Source organism: Lissotriton vulgaris, chromosome 8 (assembly GCF_964263255.1).
Source record: "Lissotriton vulgaris chromosome 8, aLisVul1.2, whole genome shotgun sequence".
NCBI lineage: Eukaryota > Metazoa > Chordata > Amphibia > Caudata > Salamandridae > Lissotriton > Lissotriton vulgaris.
In genome coordinates this window covers 603,291,329-603,314,643 of record NC_141696.1, presented here as the reverse complement: position 1 = coordinate 603,314,643, position 23,315 = coordinate 603,291,329, and the positions used below count along the sequence as shown (strand labels likewise).

Genomic DNA, 23,315 nt, shown 5'->3' with positions numbered 1-23,315 from the left:
ACGTGTCTATTGCCAGTACATAATTGCGTCTGAGGATCCTGTTCTCTGTCTGCATGCAAGTGTATACCCAGGTATTTAGTGCCAGCTGATGCCCATTCAAAGGGATATTCTGATCATAGGGGTTGGGTGGAATATGTGAGTGGGAGTTTTTCTGATTTGGCCCAGTTGATACAGAGCCCTTATAGTCAACCGAATTGTATTGTTTCCTGCATGAGGGGAGTTAGATTCACTGTGGGGTGTTGTATAAACAGTAAAATTTCATCTGCATATAGAGACAATAACAAGAGGCCATATGTGAGCTGTAGGCTGCGGTGAATATGTTTATCTTGTAGGGTCCTCACCAATGGGTCGACTGCGATAATAACCAGCATTTGCAATGCAATAGGTCTCGCATTAGGTAAGTTTGAGCTATTGGTCTTGTAAATGACAATTTTTTTATTTATGTGTTGTTTTTGAAAATAGTTAAATTAATAGCTTTGTCATTTACAATGCAAATAGATATAACTTTCGCAAATGTGACACCTATAGCATTTGTAATGCAACATGTTTTGTATTTACGTGACTTAGATGTATTGATATTACAAATAACAATGGCTTTTAATTTTTTTAAATAATTAATACTTAAATAAAAGTGATTGTAATTTATAATGGCAATTTCTTAAACTTTTGTAAACAACTTTTGTGAAGATTATGTTCAGTGTATTTTATTGTGACGAAAATCCAAGAACAGAAGTGAAATATTAACATCTTTTTGTGACATTTGTTCTAAAGCTTGAAACATTGAGAGAACATATTTGAACCAGTGATGCTGTGGTGGTGCCGAGTGATGCTGTGGTGGTGCTGAGTGATACTGTGGTGATGCTGAGTGATGCTGTGGTTGAGCTGAGTGATGCTGTTGTTGCGCTGAGTGATGCTGTGGTTGTGCTGAGTGATGCTGTGGTTGTGTGAGTGACGCTGTGGTAATGCTGAGTGATGCTGTGGTTGCACTGAGTGGTGCTGTGGTGGTGCTGAGTGGGGCTGTGGTGATGCTGAGTGGTGCTGTGGTGGTGCTGAGTGGTGCTGTGGTGGTGCTGAGTGGTGCTGTGGTGGTGCCGAGTGGTGCTGTGGTGGTGCTGAGTGATGCTGTGGGCTGGTGCTGAGTGGTGCAGTGGTGGTGCTGAGTGATGCTGTGGTGGTGCTGAGTGGTGCTGTGGTGGTGCTGAGTGATAATGTGGTGGTGCTGAGTGGTGCTGTTGTTGTGCTGAGTGGTGCTGTGGTGGTGCTGAGTGATGCTGTGGTGGTGCTGAGTGGTGCTGTGGTGGTGCTATGGTGGTGCTGTGGTGGTGCTGAGTGATGCTGTGGGCTGGTGCTGAGTGGTGCTGTGGTGGTGCTGAGTGATGCTGTGGTAGTGGTGAGTGGTGCTGTGGTGGTGCTGAGTGATAATGTGGTGGTGCTGAGTGGTGCTGTGGTGGTGCTGAGTGGTGCTGTGGTGGTGCTGAATGATGCTGTGGTGGTGCAGAGTGGTGCTGTGGTGGTGCTGAGTGATAATGTGGTGGTGCTGAGTGATAATGTGGTGGTGCTGAATGATAATGTGGTGTTGCTGAGTGGTGCTGTGGTGGTGCTGAATGGTGCTGCTGAGTGATGTTGTGGTGGTGCTGAGTGGTGCTGTGGTGGTGTTGCTGAGTGGTGCTGTGGTGGTCCTGAGTGATAATGTGGTGCTGAGTGATAACGTGGTGATGCTGAGTGATAATGTGGTGGTGCTGAGTGGTGCTGTGGTGGTGCTGAGTGATAATGTGGTGGTGCTGAGTGATAATGTGGTGGTGCTGAGTGATAATGTGGTGGTGCTGAGTGATGCTGGGGTAGCACTGAGTGATGATGTGGTGATGCAGAGGACAGAAAGGCACAAACATGGGAAGTAAAGTCCCCAACGGTGCAGCAGGGCTCACTCGCCCACTGGCAGCAACAATCAGGATGCAGGAAGAGTTGGCAGCTTATTATTACACATATAATTTCATTCCACGATGGTCACTCTTTGCAGTGTTTAACTTTTTAACTTTATTATTTGATAGCAAGCATACCCATGCCAAGTTTAGGTGCCATTTTTTATTTTTTTCCTTTTAATTTATAGATATGTGTGTGTGAATACACTTATTGAGTTTGTAAGTGTTGTTAATGGGTGAGTGATGCTGTGGTGGTGCTGAGTGGTGCTGTGGTAGTGCTGAGTGATAATGTGGTGGTGCTGAGTGGTGCTGTTGTTGTGCTATGTGGTGCTGTGGTGGTGCTGAGTGATGCTGTGGTGGTGCTGAGTGGTGCTGTGGTGGTGCTATGGTGGTGCTGTGGTGGTGTTGAGTGATGCTGTGGGCTGGTGCTGAGTGGTGCTCTGGTGGTGCTGAGTGATGCTCTGGTAGTGCTGAGTGGTGCTGTGGTGGTGCTGAGTGATAATGTGGTGGTGCTGAGTGGTGCTGTGGTGGTTCTGAGTGGTGCTGAGTGGTGCTGTGGTGGTGCTGAATGATGCTGTGGTGGTGCAGAGTGGTGCTGTGGTGGTGCTGAGTGATAATGTGGTGGTGCTGAGTGATAATGTGGTGGTGCTGAGTGATAATGTGGTGGTGCTGAGTGGTGCTGTGGTGGTGCTGAGTGGTGCTGCTGAGTGATGTTGTGGTGGTGCTGAGTGGTGCTGTGGTGGTGTTGCTGAGTGGTGCTGTGGTGGTCCTGAGTGATAATGTGGTGCTGAGTGATAACGTGGTGATGCTGAGTGATAATGTGGTGGTGCTGAGTGGTGCTGAGTGATAATGTGGTGGTGCTGAGTGATAATGTGGTGGTGCTGAGTGATAATGTGGTGGTGCTGAGTGATGCTGGGGTAGCACTGAGTGATGATGTGGTGATGCAGAGGGCAGAAAGGCACAAACATGGGAAGTAAAGTCCCCAGCGGTGCGGCAGGGCTCACTCCCCCACTGGCAGCAACAATCAGGATGCAGGAAGAGTTGGCAGCTTATTATTACACATATAATTTCATTCCAGGATGGTAACTCTTTGCAGTGTTTAACGTTTTAACTTTATTATTTGATAGCAAGCATACCCATGCCAAGTTTAAGTGCCATTTTTTATTTTTTTTATTTTAATTTATAGATATGTGTGTGTGAATACACTTATTGAGTTTGTAAGTGTTGTTAATGGGTGAGTGATGCTGTGGTGGTGCTGAGTGGTGCTGTGGTAGTGCTGAGTGATAATGTGGTGGTGCTGAGTGGTGCTGTTGTTGTGCTATGTGGTGCTGTGGTGGTGCTGAGTGATGCTGTGGTGGTGCTGAGTGGTGCTGTGGTGGTGCTATGGTGGTGCTGTGGTGGTGTTGAGTGATGCTGTGGGCTGGTGCTGAGTGGTGCTCTGGTGGTGCTGAGTGATGCTCTGGTAGTGCTGAGTGGTGCTGTGGTGGTGCTGAGTGATAATGTGGTGGTGCTGAGTGGTGCTGTGGTGGTTCTGAGTGGTGCTGAGTGGTGCTGTGGTGGTGCTGAATGATGCTGTGGTGGTGCAGAGTGGTGCTGTGGTGGTGCTGAGTGATAATGTGGTGGTGCTGAGTGATAATGTGGTGGTGCTGAGTGATAATGTGGTGGTGCTGAGTGGTGCTGTGGTGGTGCTGAGTGGTTCTGCTGAGTGATGTTGTGGTGGTGCTGAGTGGTGCTGTGGTGGTGTTGCTGAGTGGTGCTGTGGTGGTCCTGAGTGATAATGTGGTGCTGAGTGATAACGTGGTGATGCTGAGTGATAATGTGGTGGTGCTGAGTGATAATGTGGTGGTGCTGAGTGATAATGTGGTGGTGCTGAGTGATAATGTGGTGGTGCTGAGTGATGCTGGGGTAGCACTGAGTGATGATGTGGTGATGCAGAGGGCAGAAAGGCACAAACATGGGAAGTAAAGTCCCCAGCGGTGCGGCAGGGCTCACTCCCCCACTGGCAGCAACAATCAGGATGCAGGAAGAGTTGGCAGCTTATTATTACACATATAATTTCATTCCAGGATGGTAACTCTTTGCAGTGTTTAACGTTTTAACTTTATTATTTGATAGCAAGCATACCCATGCCAAGTTTAAGTGCCATTTTTTATTTTTTTTATTTTAATTTATAGATATGTGTGTGTGAATGCACTTATTGAGTTTGTAAGTGTTGTTAATGGGTGAGTAAGCTGAGGCAAGAATGCGTCAGTGGGCAGATGAATGGGTGTATGAGTGAAAGAAAGTTCAGGAGAAATGTGTCTCAATTCATACCATATGTAGCTCTGACCCCAGGGCATCCCAGCAATCTGAGAACTGAAAACAACGCCTGGAACAGATGTCGAGGCAAGTACGAGAACTACATGTTCATCGTCGGCACTTTTGGCTCTGATTCATTTTTAAAACTATCCATAGTGAAGGGAAAACGGCTTTATTATTTACTAAAACCATCCAGGAGTTAGGACTAGTTCTCTATTTTTGTGGGACTAGTGAACCAGCAGATGGAGAAAGTGTGACAGGAATAATATAAACCCCCAGGCAACGGTGGAAAACGAGAGCGGAAAGGAGGCCGGGGAGCGCAAATTATCGAAGGAAAGTCAGAGAGAGGGTGAAAAGGACGGGAGTGCGAAGGGAAGCTGTGCGGAGAAAGGAGGGAAGTGGAGACCAGATGGCTGGAGTGCAGACGGCCCATTCACGAAATGCAGTTTGCTAAACAAATTGTGCAAATGACTTCAAAGATGATGAGCCCATCTTTAATCAAATTAGACATGCAAAGAGTATTAAAATAACAACATGAGTGAAAACAGTACAGTAGCATCTTAATGACATAGTGAAAATGATGGGAGCGTTGGACAGAGATAATGGCCAATATTGTTCGTATATAGTGCTGTCGTGGTGCCTGATGGCCACTTCAAAGCACTCTGAGACAGTGTAGGTTTTATTGCTAAGGGTTGCTTGAGTGGCTTTGCGCACTTTTGCATCATGCCCACGGAAGTTTGAAAAGGAAGTAATTCGAAGCAACACTGTGCGTTACTTTGCGCCAGTCTGGAGCAGCTGAGTTGTGTGTGCCGAGCTTGTTTACTAACAGGAGAAGCTGGTGCTGGAAGTGGAGACAGGTAGAAAGAGAGACGAAAGCTGAGCAGGGAGGGTTTAGGAAAACAGAGTGGAGGAGTGGGGAGAAAAGGACGATAGGCTGCGGTACGGAAGGAGAGGAGGGAGGCATGGTCCGACAGGAGAGGAGAAGAGCGGAAAAAAACAAGCTCTGCTGCTAACAAAGCGTCCGAAAGGGGAGAAAGGAGGGGTGTATGTAAGCCGAGGTGACAATAAGGGCTGCTGTAGAGGGGGAGGGGTGAGCAAGTCAGAGGCAGAGCGAGCCAGCGATGTGGAGGACGGGGGTGTGAAGGGAAGCTGCGCGGAGAAAGGAGGGAAGCAGAGACCAGATGGCTGGAGTGCAGACGGCCCATTCACGAAATGCAGTTTGCTAAACAAATTGTGCAAATGACTTCAAAGATGATGCGCCCATCTTTAATCAAATTAGACATGCAAAGAGTATTAAAATAACAACATGAGTGAAAACAATACAGTAGCATCTTAATGACATAGTGAAAATGATGGGAATGTTGGACAGAGATAGTGGCCAATATTGTTCGTTGTATATAGTGCTGTTGTGGTGCCTAATGGCCACTTCAAAGCACTCTGAGACAGTGTAGGTTTTATTGCTAAGGGTTGCTTGAGTGGCTTTGCGCACTTTTGCATCATGCCCACGGGAGTTTGAAAAGGAAGTAACTTGAAGCAATGCTGTGCGTTACTTCGCACCAGTCCGGGGCAGCTGAGTTGTGTGTGCCTAGCTTGTTTAGGAACAGGAGAAGCTGGTGGGCGAAGCGGAGACGGCGAGAAAGAGAGAAGAAAGCTGAGCAGGAAGGGTTAATGAAAACAGAGTGGAGGAGTGGAGCTGAAAAGGATGAGAGGTTGCGGTACGGAAGGAGAGGAGGGAGGCATGGTCCGACAGGAGAGGAGGAGAGTGAAAAAAAAAAAGTTAAAGCAGTTGGAGAAATGCGAGACACGGCCTGGCGGCTGTGAAAGTTATTAGGGCGGAGGAGAAATGCCTGAGGCCGAGCGCATGCTGGGGGGAAGCTTCAGATGCCTGTGGGAGGGAGGCTGATTGCTTTGATGTGGACGCGTGTTCCGCCCGAGTGCACCACACGAACTGTAGGAAATCCACGATGGTTTCAGACCTTGGTTTGGCCTCTATACTCTCGTCCTATTATCCCTTGGGGGAGTAATAGGCGAGACCTAAAAATGGAGGGGGGAAGGAGGGCACCCTTGTCTAGTCCCTCAGTGAATATGTATAGCGTTTGTAAGCGCTCCATTTATTCTGAGTTGTGTAATTGGTTTAGTGTATAGTAGCATAATCAATTATATCAAGTTCAGAGGAATTCCTAGTTTGGCTAGAATGGCCATCAAGAATGGACATTCTATGGAAACAAAGGCCTTTCCTGCATTTAAGAGGGCTACTGTAATTGGGATATCTGGGGCCACCTTGTTTAAAACCGGAAACAGTGTCTGGAGGTTAAGAGAAGTCGAGCGGTGTGGGGCAAATCCTGCCTGAGGCAGTGAAATAATGTGCTCCATCAAAAGTGACATCCTGTTGGCTAAGACCAAGGGAAAGATTTTATTATCTAAATTAGGTAAGGACAATGGGCAGGATGATGAACATTTACTTGGGTCCTTCTGGGTTTCATTAAGATCGTGAGGACTGCCTCGCCGAGTGTTGTCGGTTATTCCGACATAGTTAGGGATCTATTACATAGAGAAAGGAGTTGAGGAGCCAACTGTTGCTTAACCCTTTCGATGCTCATGACGAGCTCAGCTCGTCATGAGGCACAGTTGAGCTGTGCTGATGACGAGCTGAGCTCGTCATGAACAATAGAATTCATCAAATGTCAGCACAGGAGGAAGGCTTCAGTAAGCCCATTCAGGCCTGGTGCCTTAGAATCACCTAATCAACCAAATGAACTGTGGGAACACCCACAGTTGAGGGAGTGCACAGCCAAAGGACTTAATGTCTCAAAACAAGCTTTTCATATATATTAACAGACAATGATGACAAATGCTCAAAGGTAATAAAATTCATTTGAAATTATCAGTTTTAGTAAGTGTTTCAAAAATGACGCATGTGCAAACAATTACAAACATTATTTGCATACAACTTCTCAAAAAATAAAAAATAAAACAGTTTGCTGTTATGTGATCGTGTGAGAACATAAACATATGCATAGACAGTTAACTTCATGTAGATAGCACAGCCCCTTCTTTTTTCCTTAAGAAACCCACCACAGGCACAAATTCGGGTGCAAATCCTACATGCAAAGCAGTATATTCACTGCATATTGTTGTGTTTTAGATTACTGTGGATGCTTGCTTACCTATGAAGATCATCATATTTATAGAACTGATTTCCCCTGACGAAGGGTTTCTGTAGTAAACCCGAAATGCATTGGGACCTTTGATAAAGCACATTATCTACATTATTTTTTGAGAAGTTGTATGCAAATAATGTTTGTAATTGTTTGCACATGCGTCATTGTTGAAACACTTACTAAAACTGATAATTTCAAATGAATTTTATTGCCTTTGAGCATTTGTCATCATTGTCTGTTAATATATATGAAAAGCTTGTTTTGAGACATTAAGTCCTTTGGCTGTGCACTCCCTCAACTGTGGGTGTTCCCACAGTTCATTTGGTTGATTTATAGAATGGGAAAGTAGGGTCCTTTTCCACAGATAAAGGGAATAGCACGCAATTCCTTCACACACTCCTTAAATCATCCTAAACCTTTTGTTCAAATCAAAACCAAAACGCCCAAACCAAGGTGTGCACCTGCACCATCCCACATTGTAGTTAGAACCACTTAAGTCAGTAATAGCTTGTGGGACCTCTTCAAGGGTTAGTGGCTCATTGAGGAATTCCTGTTGCCCATTCGATAACCAAACCATGGCTATGTCTGCGAGGTAGGTGGCAATGTCTGACTGATTAGATGTGGCTTTGGATGTGTATGGGTTTTGATAATAAGTTTTGAATTCCTGTATGATGTTTTCGCTTCCAGTGACAGACAATGCCTCCAGCATTCACGCATATACCGGCTATATAGTTTTGCTGTCTATTTGGGAGTAATAGTCTAGCTAATGGGCGCCCAGACCTTTCGCCCTCCTCATACTGTTACACCCTGGCAAATGTTCCCATGTATTTGATTTCCCGATCAGCCAGATCCCGGAATTCCATAAGAAGTGTGTGACGGTTATCGTCAGCTGTGTCCCCTCCCTCTCCGCATCTTGTTTCTGTATGTGAAGGGCATTTTCAATTTTTTTGCAGTTGTGTGCTGATATCTTGTAAAATGCCTGCGTGGTTGCAAATGCACAACCCGCAGATATAGGCCTTGAAGGCCTCCCACAGTTCGCCTGGGCAGAGAGCGCACCTGTGTTTAAATCGAAATATTCTGTGATGAATGTCAGTAGCTCAGTGCGGAATACTGTATCTAATAGCGCCTCCCCATTAAACCTCCAGCTATAGGCCGTTGGGCAACTGTGTGTGATTTTTAGCTGCAAGATGAGTGATCTGTGATCCAACAGTGTTCTTGGAAGGATGGTTACGTTGTTTACACAATTGTGCACCATTGGTGAGAGGAACCAATAGTCCAGTCTAGACCAGACGTTGTGTGATACTGAATAGTAAGTGAACCCAGGTGCACAAGGATTACCAGGGTGCCACACATCCAATAGGATATACAAATCAATAATATGTTGAATGTCTCCTGGGCGTGAGGTTTACTAGGGAGTTGTTTGCTGGTTGTGTCCATTCAGGAGCATTGTGTCATGTTCAGGTCCCCTTCCAGTATCCATAGATCCTCCCCCAATCCGTCTAGGTGAGGAAATGGCTCCAGGAAGAACTCTGGGTCATCAATATTTGTTGCATAGACATTAATTATGAGGATCTCCCGATCTGCTAGTGTACCCCTAACGTACTGGTATCTGCCGTTCGGGTCTGAGTGCTGGGTCTTGAGGACAAAAGGCACAGTTTTGACAGTTTTGTGAATTAGTATGCAAGTGCCTCTGCAGTATGAGCTATTGCAGGAGATATACCTATGTGTTCCCCACTGCTTTGCGAAAGAGGGTTCGATATTTGAAGATAGGTGAGTCTCCTGTAATAGGGCGATTTTTACATGGTGTCTACTTAGATAGGAGATTACCTGTTTACCTGTCCACAGGTTTTTGATTCACCGGATATTCCAGGAAGTAAAGGAGAGTTCTACTGTCCCGGGCATGGCGATGGCAGCAGTATTACCTGGGCGTGTTGGGCATGAATGTCATTGTCTTTATGGGAGCAAACCATCAGTATCATTTGCATTAATACAAGACAATCAAACTTTTCATTGCAATAACTAAATTAAACATTCCCAAACTGTCCATCCCCTCCTCCCACACCTGATAAAACGTCATCCAGCGAGTTCCCAGATCTCTATGTGAACAAATAAAGGTAAACTAAAAAAAGTTCTCCTTTTATGGAGACTTTGGTGTACGCTGGGGAGGTGGGGGGGGGGCCTGACGGCGATTCGGCCGTGGCAGTCCTTAGTCATGAGATAAATGCCTGCAACCAACCACAAAATTTGAAGAGGCACGTGTGTGCCAGTCTTATGTCCAACTTGCTGTAGCTAAGGATCTTCAAATGTAGACCAGCAATTTGAAGATTCATCTTGCGTGCCCGACAATGAACAATTTTGATCTTCCATTTCCCAATCCGTATGCGAAGGCAGGGTGAGTGACAGGGTCCCCGCTTGTATTTTCTTGCAGAAGGCGACCTCATCTGCAGGGGTGTATAGAATTCGCCCTTTGTGTTCAATCCGGAGACGCGCCGGGTATAACATGGCGTAGTTGATGCACATTGTGTGGAGCGTATTCTTCACATCAATCAATTTCCTCCTGGCCTTCAGTACTACGGGTGTGAAATCAAGGAATATTGATATGTCAGCTCCTTGATACCGCAAGGCCCTTTTTCCTTGCCCATTCTGAGCGTACTGTCCCTGTCTCTAAAGTTGAGGAGGCGCTTGTTGATGTACCTAGATGGTGTGCCCACCATGGAGCACGAGCCAAAGGATCAGTGCGCTCGCTCAACCGCGAATGTTGCTGAGTAATTAGAGCAGTCAAACAGGTCTGACAGTAGCTGTTCTATAAAGACTTCTGGGCATCCCATGTTTGTCCTTTCAGCAATTCTGGACATTCATCTGTTGTTGCGGCATGACCTCGCTTCAAGGTCTTAGTTTTTCACCACAAACTGTTTCAATAGGCGTTCAACCTTTTCCAGTATTTTTTTCATGGCCGTGGAGGAGTCCTCTAGGTCCGAGACCCTTTTCTCTGCCTCTCCTAGCCGTGCTCCCTGCTGATCAATCTTCTCTCCCATCTTGTCAATGCGCCCTGAGAGTGTGTCAAAGCGGGCATCCATTGTGCTGAAACCAGCCTTTATTTCTTCCATCAGCGTATGCATATAGCTCATGGGTATGTTGTCCTGGCCTCTTCCCCAAGGTGTCTTCCGTGTCGGAATGGGTTCCACGGGACTCTGAAAGTTTGGCGCTGTCAAACGTAAGCCACCGCTGTTTGGGGTCAGTGTGTCCCATTCTGGTGCGTCCTTTGCACCTAGGTAGGAATCTGCAGTGAAGGAAGGGGATTGCAGTAGCTGTAATTACTCCTAGGTCGAAGTTAACCTATGAGTGTGTGGTGCTTCCAGGGCCCTTGTGGGACTTAGCCACTGCAAGTCAATGGTACAGGAGAGAGCGAGCTTCACCCCTGTGGCATATTCAGTGGGTTGGTGGGGGGCAAAGAGGGGGAGACCGTTACAGGCCTTACAGGTGTCAGGCACCTAATCCCCCACCTGACGCACCACTGTTCCCTCCACGTAGTGGGTTGATGGCACTGCCGTGTCGCAGGATCCCACAGCACGTGACAATTTGCAGTGGGGGGGGGATCGACCCCTAGGGTCTTGGCCAATCTCCAAGGCCCGGTCCGCTTTCCCCCAAATGTGGGTAGTTTCTGTTAAAGCCCCAGCCGTGGTACACAATCATTGGTTGCTGTGTGGCAATATTGCTGGGATGAGGGAGACAGAGAAGGGGCGACCGGCACTACACGTCCTATGCGTACCAAGCATGCAGTCTCCTACCTGTAGTGCCCCAGTTCCTCTCGCGTTGCATGGCGGCGATACTGTCCAGCCCCTGGAGCACCAGTTGCGAAGAACCGTCAGGTGGGAGAACAGCCCCTACCCGAGTCACGTTGTTTGAGCACGGGCATTCATATGCCCCACACATCTGATGTCTTGCGGGCCCATCCTGTCTCAGAGACTCGGCTGCCATATTCCAAATATGGCCTGTGCTCTCTATTCAGCACCGGCTGGCCGTGTGTTTCTAGGCATTACTGTGCTCGCAGCGGAGGGAGGTGAGGGGGTGGCAGGCTCCTATGCCAGCGGGACCCGACTGCCCCGGAATCAGGCTCGCCCATGGCCCCTGTCACTGCAGGGCCTCCGAGGCTGCACTGGTGGTGCCCGCTTCCCGCACGTGCTGCTGCCGGCCCCGTCCCGCAAAACTGCCTCCGTCACCTTAAAGTGGGTCTCAGGGGTCCACAGTGTGCTGGCAGATGTTCTGGATGAGGTCACACATCATCTAAGCGGTGGTTACACCTGATGGCGGACTGCCTGTGCTGGAGCCTCACGAACATGCGTCCATCTTGGTGGCTGCCATGGCCACACCCCCCACCTTACATTTTTCAAGTGATTTTATTCTAGTAATATTTTAGGTAAAAAAAGTTTTAATAATATTAAAATTACATAAGTTTAGTTATTTAAAAATCTAAATATTACATGGGTGTCTGAGTGACTGAATGGATCTGTGAGAGGGTGTGTGAATGGCTGTATGGGTTGGTGAGTGGGTGTGTGAGTGGCTTTGTGGGTCTGTGAATGGGAGTGATTATGTGGGTGTGTGAGTAGCTGAATGGGTGTATAAGTGGCTGCGTGAGTGGCTGTATGAGTTCTTGAGTGGGTGTGTGAGTGGCTCTATGGGTCAGTGAGTGGTTGTGTGAGTGGCTGTATGTGTCTGTGTGTGGGTGTGTGAATGTCTGAGGGTCTGTGAGTGGGTGTGAATGGCTGTGTAGGTTTGTGAATGGGCTTGTGAGTGGTTATTTGTGTTTCAGTGCCCTTATGAGTCAATGAGTGGGGGTGTGTCTGTATGGGTCTGTTAGTGAGTGTGTGAGTAGTTGAATGGGTCTGTGAGTGGGTGTGTGAGTGGCTGTATGGGTCTGTGAGCAGGCATGTGAGTGCCTGTATGGGTCTGTGCATCAATATGTGAGTGGCAGTATGGATCTGTGAGTGGCTTTATGAGTCTTTGACTGGGTGTGTGAGTGGTGTTCTGGGTATGTAAGTGGCTGTGTGAGTGGTTGTATTGGTGTGTGAGTAGGTATGTGAGTGTGTGAGTGGGTGTGTTAGTGGTTGTATGAGTGTGTGAATGGTTTGGGTGTGAGTGGTTTATGAGTCTGTTGGGCACATGCATCAGGCTAACTACCGGTCGCAAACGGGCCCATTCGCAGAATCAGCCCCTTTGCGACTGGTAATTAGCCTTTTGGGATGCATCAAGTCCAAAGCCATTCGCAAAATAGGTAATCTCAAAATTTGCGATGACCTATTTGGCGAATGCAGGTAGGGAATCTTAATTTGCGACTCACTAAATGCAATGCAAGATGCATTCTCAGAATGCGACTTTGCATTAAAGAATCGCAAATAACCATCAACTTCAAGTTGATGGTAATTTGCGATCCCTTAGAAAAATGCACAAAATGGCATTTTTCTAAGTGCCATGTGTGTGTGCCACATGTGCATTCATGCCAATTTTGGGGGTGCATCAGAGTGGCCTTTTGGCCCCATAGCACCCTCGAATTTGCATGCGCGATATGCAATTACCTTTTTGGTAATCGCAAATTGCAAACCGTTTCCCAATTATTTCTAAGGGCCTCTAGGCGCATAGGAATGAATGGGAAGGCATTCCCTATTAGAGAATCACAGTTTGTGATTCTCTAATAGGGAATGAGTAGGAATCGCAATTTATTTAGCGAGTCCTACATGCATAAGGAATTGAGATTTCTAAATAGCGATTCCTTATTAATCGCAATTAAGGAATCGCAATTGCTTATGATGATGCATGTGCCACTGTGAGTGGGTATGTTAGTTCTTTTGTGGGTGTAAGAATGGGTGTTAGTGGCTCTATGGGTATGAGTGGCTATGTGGGTCCTTGAGAGTATGTGAGAGGAGCTGAATGGGTGTGTGAGTGTCTGTCTTAGTGTCTATGTGGGTGTGTCAATAGCTATGTGAGTCACTGGGCCAGAACAGAACCTCACCTTTCACCTTATCAATGTGGGTGTGTCAATAGCTATGTGAGTCACTGGGCCAGAACAGAACCTCACCTTTCACCTTATCCTACAAAAGCTCATAGGTTTACAGAAAAAGTCTACTTAACTGGAGTACTTTCTACTGGTTAAAAAGGAAAGTGCTACCATGGTGGGTAAATGTCTAGTGCATATTCAACACTACATCTGCATAAAGGACCATGAGGTGATGTCTCCACTAACCTGGTGTGGGTTTAATTTTGCCAATGTGATTGTTCCTCAGGCATCTTGATTCACAAATCTATGATAATATACATCCTCATCTAGAGAAGATGACAAGACTATAAAGAGGGAGATCTCCACCAATGAAGGGTACTTCCTCCTAACTATATGATGTAAGTGCTTTTTCGTTTGGTGGAGATGTCCTCAAAATCCTCTGCATCAAGCATGTGTCACTAAAATAGGTGGGAAACATGCTCAGAGGCCTTTTGGTAAGGTATCCATCAATGTGGGAGAAGACTGGATGACCTTTGTATATGGGGTGAGGAAAAAGAGATGGACCTTGCAAATCATTTTAGAGATTTGCATTCTCAGGATAATTGTAGGGAGAAAAATGGACTCTGTTCTCAGGACAAGAAAGAAACCACTTGTGACAGTCACTACAGATGAGAAGGCACTCCAGTAGATCACCAGTGCATTCACCTTTATTAAGGATTTCAGATGGTTTTCAAGCATGGAATACGAGAGAAAACACATTTGTTTTGCCTTCACCAACCCAAGTAGTTAGTATTATTTGTGCTTCACAGAAGTGGTGTTTCAAATTGGGCACCTGCTGTGTTTACATTTGTAAGTGATTCCCGTTGAGGTTTAATTTCTGCAAAATAAACATCAGGCCCAATAATGGAACCTAATTTCTTTCCAAGAAGAGCCCACAGTTTTTCCAAAACGTTATACCCAACATAAGTCCTACTTTGTTGGGTAAATGTCCAGTGCATATTCCACACTACAACTGCATAAAGGACCACAAGGTAATGTGCCCAGTAACATTGTGAGCATGTAATTTCAGCAATATGATTGTTCCCTGAGCATCTTCATCCATAAATATATGGTAACAAGAATCCTTGTGAAGAGAAGATGACAAAACTATAAAGAAGTGAATCTTCACCTTATGTAGTAAAGGTGAGGAGTGCGCATGGCCCCCCTCCTCAGGCTGATTTTTCCCCCGGGACCCCACCCCGAGGCCCGGCCTCTTGATCGTGGGTGCTCCGGAGCCCACCAAGGCACCCAGTCTGCAGTGTTGGGGACCACAGGGCGCCTCAATGCCCCCATAGTCCCTGCAGCCTCCCTGTCTCTAGTGTGTGCAGGCATTTCTCCCTCTCACAGGGAACAGCCAAAAATGCTGCTCCCTGTGTCTGAGAGCAATTCTTTCATCTATTTGCCTGTCCGCTTGACTGCAGGCAGGAAAACAGATTAAAAGTCTACTCCCAGCGAACAGTTTATCTGCTTCCGCCCGATGGGGGTCGACTTACTGTTTTCTCATGCATTCCCCAAGCAAGTGCAAACAGCTATGTCCTGGGGTTGTAACCCTGGGACAAAGGGAGGGGACCCTGGAGGGGGGTGTTGTGGTTCTCAGGGCTAGAAATGACTCCTTGAGGGGGGCCACTATGCCCCCTCATTTCAATTTGAAGGGCCAGCCCCAGGGAGGTGGTGTCCCCAGGGCCAAATACGGCACAATAGGTTCCCCTTTTTTTCTAGAATTTCTGGCCCTGGAGAGGTGGTGGTCCCTGGAGCCCTACTGGGCCAAGTAGAGAGGTCTGCGATAACCCCCTCCAATGTGCTATTAAAGCCCTGGGGAGGTGTTGTTCCCTTGGACTCCTAAGAGCCCTACGAGGGGGGTACGCATGGCCCACCTCCAAAACTACAATTAACCCTAGGCGGTGGTGGTCCTCAGGGCTCTTTACTGCTTCCGGAAGGGGTTCCAGGCAGACGCATCCAATTTAAATATTAAGCCCCGGGGAGGTGGTGGTCCTTGGGCCTCTTAGGAGCTCCACTTATATAAAAAAGACAATGCTCCTGGGACCTGGCCCACCTTGGGGATGAAATACAACACTATTTACAGAAACATTCTATTTTGGAACAAAGAGATGTGCTCAGAAGGTATTTTTTTCAATACTCACCAATTTGTTGTGGAAACTTGCTATACGTATATTCCAGTACCGTGGTTAGTCGAGAAATTGGCGTGATTTTTAGAAAGTGTAAGAAACATATATACACATATTGTAATTAATGTTTGTGGTCAGTACTTTACTAATATAATATACACAGGTGGATTTTTATAATGAATTTCATGGTTCAACAGTCATCCTTATTGATCAACTCAATCCCCTCTAATGCTGACCTGGAGGGGATTGGGTCGCTCAATAACAATGACTGACAAAGCTGACCAGAAGCTTAAAATTCTCTTGTGGAAGTGGAATAACTTTGGCAATAAAATTAAACAAGGGATTGTAGCGTCAATAATCCGCCAGCATGCCCAGATGTGATACTACTCGAAGAAACACACATGCTGGGCACACTGTAAAACTATGGGTGGTGGACAGTATGTTTCACTGGCACACAGTGCCTCCACACCCCTGCCATGCCCTCCCATCCACTATCTATCCAGTAACTGCATCTGCTCAAAACATCTGAACTATAAGTAACCCAACTCCATCAGCCCCACGTAACTTTTTCACTGTATAACCTTGAAACTGTTTATACCCCTAGTTACTGAAAGGTCTGTCGGCCTCCCTCCCCCAAATGAAGAAACCAAAGAGAAACCTACAACATAATCAGTAATGGGTTGATTACAATACCAATGTGATTGTGCTCCCAAATGTGAAGTGTGAGGATGAGTCACATTGAATTTACAAAATGAGTTCCCAAGCCTTCCACCCCAGCATTCATTGCTGTCATTGTTGCCCCCACTGCCTGTGCCCATGGGGTACTGGCGAATTATCATAATCAGTCCTATGCAGAAAATTATTCAAGTATTATAATTTCAAAATAAGTCAGACAATGTTATCTGCAGCCATGGGGGTCAGACCAGAGCCTCATCAAAGGAGGGCCGCCATATCATCCTCTTCAGAGCCTGGAGTGTCACAGAGGGCTCTGTGCTGTGATGCCACCTCCTGGGAGCATATATACAGTGTTCCCTATCTGCCACCACTCAGGACCTTTCAGATTCCACTGGTTGTCTTGTCGGCCATCCAGATACCCTGGCCACCCTACATGCCGCCCTTCGCACAATCTTGACTCAGAGGTTCTCCAGTCATCACTCGCCATTCTGGGTGTTGCGTTTTGATCCAGTCATTGACTGGCTTTTTCTGGTGTTGCAAAGAAGTAGGATGTCTTATCCTTGACTACTCAGAGCTTAGCAGGATAGAGAAGCATGTATGTCAAGCACAATAAACTCATAGTGGCTTTAACCTGAAGGAAGGAGATCCTCTTTCTTTAGATTAATATCCTAAAATCCAGGAAGAGGTGGGCTTGTTCCTTTCCACCATCCATGGGTGATGTGCTTGCGCCACCTGGGGGATACAGTCCCTAGCCCTAAGATTCAGCGTTCTGGCCACATTGTGTCTAGGTGGAGCCCAACAGGACTTGGTAGACTGGTTCCACAGTGAAAGGTTTGAGTGAGTTCCATCATAAATGTTCTGGAAGTCATTGTTCCAGAAATAGTTCTGCACTATGACCTTTCATTTTCTTAGGAAGTTCTGTATTTGGATATTGTTTCAACACACACACTGTCTTTAGCATTCTTTGCTCATTCCCAGATATTTGTCACTGAGCTATAAGTTCTTTAACTTATGCTTCCCAGACTCCCGCCTCAGGGTCTACCTCTGCAATCTTTTTTTCAACGTCTCTGAACCTTGTGGCAGGTTTCCTGTGGTCCATACCAAAGAGCCCCACATCTATCAACCCTTTCCTCTCTGAGATTGCCCAATAATGTCCCCATATTGCTCCACCCAGCGTGCCTTCCACTGTTTTCAAGGGTTCATCAGGGCTTGCGCTTAGTGTAAGTTACAGTTGCAATCCTTTCATGCCTGTGGAGTTGTCTATCTTGGTTTTAACCATGTTGAAGGATGTTCCCTCCCAGGCACCTACTGCCGCACCTCAAGGGTCTCTCCGTAGTTGTACAGTCAGGGCCCGATTCACAAAGGTAAAGTTAGACCTACAGTCTAAGTTTAAACAAAAGTCTAACTTTACCACTTTTTGGTATTCACAAAGGTAAGTTTCGAATGGTGTCTTTAGGACTGTGGAGTTTATGCACTCTGGCGGAATTAGCAGAGATTCCGCCCTGAGTACAGAAACTCTGCATTCGTAAAGCTACTTACTACTCGTAACTTACCTTTGTGAATACTGAAAAGTAGCAAAGTATACTTTTGGTCTAAACTAAGACCTTTGGTCTAACTTTACCTTTGTGAATCAGGCCCTCAGTTTCCAGGTTCAGATCGGCCCCCAACCATCCCCCAGTGCGGGAATGAAGTTTGGTCCAAGATATGTGCTTAGGAGGGCTAACGTATTTTTAGTGTCTCTCAAGGAAGGTCCTCAGTTTGATTCCTGAGTCCAACTGTGCATTTGACATCTGTTCTTGTCAGAGGGGCAACATACCTTCTGGATTGTTCAAGCTGCATGGAATGCGTCAATGGGTCCTTCTTCTAGGTGCTATGCTCATACCAAGAAGCAATCTGATTTTCAACGGGGGGTACAGATCCAGCACCTCTCACTATGGATCAGTGATAGTCTACGAAGGGGTGCATATGTTTATGAAGAGGGGTCTATCTTGTGTGTTTTCTTGTTACGTTCCTCTGCTGTGGGCCTGATTCAGTAGAAAGCCCCCTTTGCAGCGCCTCCACTGCTTAGCGCCTCAGTCCAGGCGCGCCCACGTCTCTAGTCATTTCAGAGTCATGTGACTGCGGCTGACTGCTCATCTTGGCAGTGGCACACCCTGGCCTCGGTTGTCCAGACATCGTCCTCTTCCTCCCCACTGCATGTACTAGGAGGACTAGAGTTCATGCATCTGCATACTGCTGGGCCCACTCTGGTGATGCCGCTGCCGCCCCCTCCCTACCATTTCCCTGGACTAGGTGCTTCATTCGGGGCCCACCCAGGAGGGCAGGGGGGAGGGGAAGAAACGACCACAGACAAGTACTAAAGTGTGACAAAGGCCGCTTTATTGGAAGCAGGTGCATCCTAAATAAACAAACCTTGGCCTGTGCCGAACAAAACTACACCTCACTAAATATGCAGTACCTAACCAACTCCCCCCACCCCCTCCCCTAAATGATTTTCCCCCCATTTCACATAACACAACACACCCACAACATAACCACAACATACCATCTGCAACATACCTCCTTACCGCAATAAACATTCCTTGACCTCTGCAATCCCCACCCCTTGTCAAACAAGCCCAGGCCTCCTACACTTAGCCCCCTGTATCTGTAGGAAAGCGCCAACCTCTTGTATTGCACACCTGCTCCAGCGACACGAAAACTCCACAACCTCAGAACCTGATGCACCGTGCTCCCAAGAAAACACCTCTGGGAAACAAACCCCCCTTTTCCCCCCAAGCCTGTCCCATGCATGACCCAGATGCAGAACCCTCCCCCCCCCCGGAAAAGGATACTGAAAAGACCCCGCTCCCCCAGAACCAACCACCCCCACGTCAAACACAGGGAGGGAGAGTGGACAAAAACGCGCGACCAGGGCCCCCTCTGACTGCTGGGTCACCGCCACGAAAATGGTGGTCAGTAACCCCAAAATGGCTGGTAATATAGCCACCAGCCCAAGCCCCCAGCCCAAAAGGAGCCCAACCACCCGACGCCAGCCCAAGGAGCCCAATCCCGGAGCCCCGTGGTCTCCTAAACACCCCCCTCCCTCCTGGACCCAAAGACCCCCGGGGGTGGCAGGCCTCCCGATGGTCGCCCCCCCCCCCAAAAACCCCATTCTCCTGTTTTCCCACAGCACCCAGAGCAGGCACCCATGGTATCAATCAGGTGCAGCAGGGAGTGAAAACGGAGGGCATCCCCAGTTATTCACCGCTTACTAGCCAGGCCTGGGGCGGCAGACTCCTGGGTCTGGCTGAAGTCTTATCTCAGTGGCCCACCATCATGGGTCGCTGCAGCCCACTCTGTCTTTTGGACTCTCAGTCTGTCTCCATCCTGCAGCAGATCCCCGCACCCATGAGGCTCTATCCCCTGGTTCTCGATGGCGTCAGGCGTCTGTGTGGGTGTGAAGCGACCAAATTGGTGCACGATTATGGCTGGGAACACAAGATCTTGATCACGGCTCCGCTGGGTAGAGGGCTTCATTGATTGTTCTTAGCCTGTGTCATTCTGTGTTTGAGTTTCAAACCCTCATCCCCTCCTAAAGTATGCCTTGCTTTCCTTGCTGATCTAACCTTTGGAGAGTCGAGGCCTGCTTAGCAAAGCTTGACATCCAATGTGCAGTACAGTAGTACTTAACAAAATGGCGATAAACGATGGAGCTGTGGGGACAGTGGGCTGGCCACTTACCTCTCTCTGGGTACAGATCATATTAGCTGTGTGAAACAGTTAAGCTGTGTCTTGCCAGACCTGAAAAACTGCCATTGCTTGTGTTTCCAGTATTCAACTGATGGAACCAGAACATATTTGAAGAATTTAACAAATGTATATCTGTTCACAGATTTCAGAGGCTTATCTATACCTATCGAATTTTCAAGATCGGCAGCAAGTTTAAGATTGAGGTAAGTGCTAAAGAAAGATGAATTCCATATGTTATGAAAAAGCCGAGGCATAAAACTCTACGTCAGTACAAATTGAAAGACTGTAATTCTATATTATACATTTGTCAACATATTTGCAACATTAAAAATGAATAAGTTTCATACAGAAATCCTTTAAAAAATATACATGTATATAATTTCATTTGTTAATATCATGATATATTTAATCATTGTTAAATTCGGAAAGATATAGGCTCTTCATTTAGAAAGTACTTCAAAACAGTGCATTCATTTTTGCAAAGCCTTCTTTGTGTAGCAAGTAGAGTGGAATTATTTAAAAGTAGTCTATCTTAGTACGTGTTAGACTTGGCAGTTTCTAGTTGGCAGAGGTATACACTTCTGGCAAATAGGGACTGACCTCCTCTAGTCAGGGGAAGGGGATCACACACTTAGATAACCCCTGCTCACCCCCTTGGTAGCTTGGCCAAGCAGACAGGCTTATCTCAGAGGCAGTGCGTTAAGCATTTATGACCACATACAGTAATAAAGTGAATACACTACAAATGGACACGACACAGTAGTATTATAAAAATAAGGATGTTTATATAAGGCTTAGCACAAGACCAAATAACGACAAAAATATACCACAATCTTATAAATACTCTTGGAAGGAAAAATAATAGTTCAAGTGTAGTTTCTTCTTAGCACAAAAGTCTTTAGTAACAAAAGCAACTCTTCTTCGGTAAATCACAGTTCTTGGCAACAATGTAACCCACACTGGAGTCACACGACATCGAGGCAAAGTTAATCCAAAGGTGCGGCGTCGACCGCGAGGAGCGCTACGTCGAGCCCGGAGTCGCATAGACCCCCACAACACAGTACCTTGGAAAAGCGAAGCCCACGATGATCCGCGGCGTCGAGATGTCCGGCATCGCGTCTTCGGCGTCGATCGAGCCTCGGAGTCGGGGCGATCTGCAGCGGCGTCGACAGAAGTCAGGCAGGAGCAGTGCTCACGAGGCGAAGCAGGATACGACGTCGTCGTGGATGTCGATGATGATGTTGCAAGAGTGAGCAGCGCTCACGGCGTCGAGAGGGCTCGAAGTCGATGCGATCAGCGGCGGTGCAGACACGAGGTCACTTGGAGCTGGAGCCGAACTCGCTACTCACTGGCGTTGCTGCTGGCGTCGATCGGGCCCGGCGGCCGGCGTCGAGGAAGCGGGACACTGGAGCCGTTACTCACGATGTCGGGCTGGATTCGGCGGCGTCAATTGGCGTCGGGATTGCTGGTTTCTTTCAGAGGTGCTGGATTTTCAGGTTCCAGCAACAAGCACTTTTAGCAGATGAAGTCCTTTAGCCCTGTGACTTCAACAGGAGGCTGGCACTCTTCCAGCCCTTGGAGATTTTCTTTAGCAAAGCTTGAGAGTACACACTCAGTTCCTCTCTCCTGGTTCCTTGGCAAAAATAAAGAAGCAACTGCAGGATTCCCCCAACAAACAGCACACTGGCAGAAGGGGTAGGCAAGTCCTTGGATCAGCAGGCTTCTTGTCCTTGGTTCAGGTTTCCTTGTCAGAAGTGATCTAAATTCTTGGTGCAGGGGTCCTTCTCTTATACCCCTTTTTGGCATTGATCCCTTTGTCCATGCAGGGGAATTTCCCCACATCCTGGGTTTGTGGTGGGTGTAGCCAGGCAGAGGCACCTGGCCTATTCACGGTGCAGGGCTGGGTCCTCAGACGCCCAGCAGGAGGTGGACCAGCATTGTCACTGGCAGGAGCAGAGCTATCGGTCTCCTGGTAGGAGGTGGGGCCAGGATCGTCCTTGGCAGGCACAGAGCCATCAGTCGCCTGGCAGGAGGTGGAGCCAGCATTGTGTCAGGCAGGGCAGGCTATCAGGAGCTCCTCTCCCCCTACTCTCAATGCAAATGTCCCACACTGACTCACTCAGACCTCTGGAGCCACCCAGCTCCTGTCACACACACACCAAACAAGCAGAAACCAGAAATAGTCAGACAAGAAAATAGCCTCTTTCTAAAAGTGCTATTTTCAAACCCAGAGTCCAAAAACCATCCACACAAACGGATGCGTTATTAAACCCTGAGTTCAGGGATACCAAACTCGACATTGCACCATGCTCCCCGAGCCAGCTAGGATTATAGCATTAATAATCCTGGCAGCCCATTCTAACTAATGGAGAGCAGGTTACCTTACAATAGTGAAAAACGAATATGGCTGTAATTCACTATTAGGACATGCCAACTTGGTCAGCTTGTCCTACCTTATGCTTACAATGCACCCTGCCCTCAGGCCTACCATAGGGGTGACTAACATGAAGTTAAGGGAAGGTTTAGGGACTGGCAAGTAGGTGTACTTGCGCAGTCAGCGCGACAGTACCAGACTGCACGTAGGTCTAGCAATGGCAGACCTTTAGACATACTTTTACTAGGCCGCTCTTGCGGGTGGCACAACATGTGCTGCAAGCCCACGAGCAGCATTTGTATTTACAAGCCCTGGCACTCCTGGTGCACTAGACTAGGGACTGACAGTAAACCAAATAAGCCAAACATGGAATTCAATCAATACAGTAATTTTACATAGGGAGCACTTGCACTGTGGCACTGATCAGCAGTGGCACAGTGCCCAAAGCAATATACCAGCAAAAACATCGTAAACAGAGGAGGCAAACAGAAAGAAAATGGAGGAGAGACTCAGGCCAATGATGTCAGGTCTAACACGTGTCCCCTCCAGCTGAAATGTGGGGAGAACTACTCTTGACCTAGGGAGTCCGCATCACTAAGGCGGAAAAATCTGGACAGACCATCAGCATTGGCGTGATCTGTGCCAGGGCGGTGATCCACCGTGAAGTCCATTCCCTGTAGAGAAATGGACCACCTCAACAGTTTTGGGTTCTCACCCCTCATCTGCATCAACCATCTGCGGGGCCTGTGGTCTGTCTGAACCCAGAAGTGAGTCCCAAACAGGTAGGGTCTTAGCTTCTTCAGCGCCCAGACCACAGCAAATGCCTCTCGCTCTATCGCACTCCACCTCTGTTCCCTGGGAAGTAACCTCCTACTTATGAAGGCTACAGGTAAGTCTCGGCCCTCTTCATTCACCTGAGCTAGAACAGCCCCCACGCCATGCTCTGAAGCGTCCGTCTGGACAACAAATTCTTTAGAAAAGTCGGGTGCCTGGAGTATA

General features: G+C 47.4%; 1 protein-coding gene across 1 annotated transcript in view; it reads left to right on the top strand.

Annotated features, from left to right (window-relative positions):
• Positions 1-23,315, top strand: part of SH2D1B (SH2 domain containing 1B) — a 346,165-nt gene that overhangs the window by 58,776 nt on the left and 264,074 nt on the right. The window contains exon 2 of the mRNA XM_086934460.1: positions 20,085-20,145. Coding sequence (XP_086790586.1) covers positions 20,085-20,145 — 61 coding nt within the window. The remainder of the gene's footprint in view (positions 1-20,084; positions 20,146-23,315) is intronic.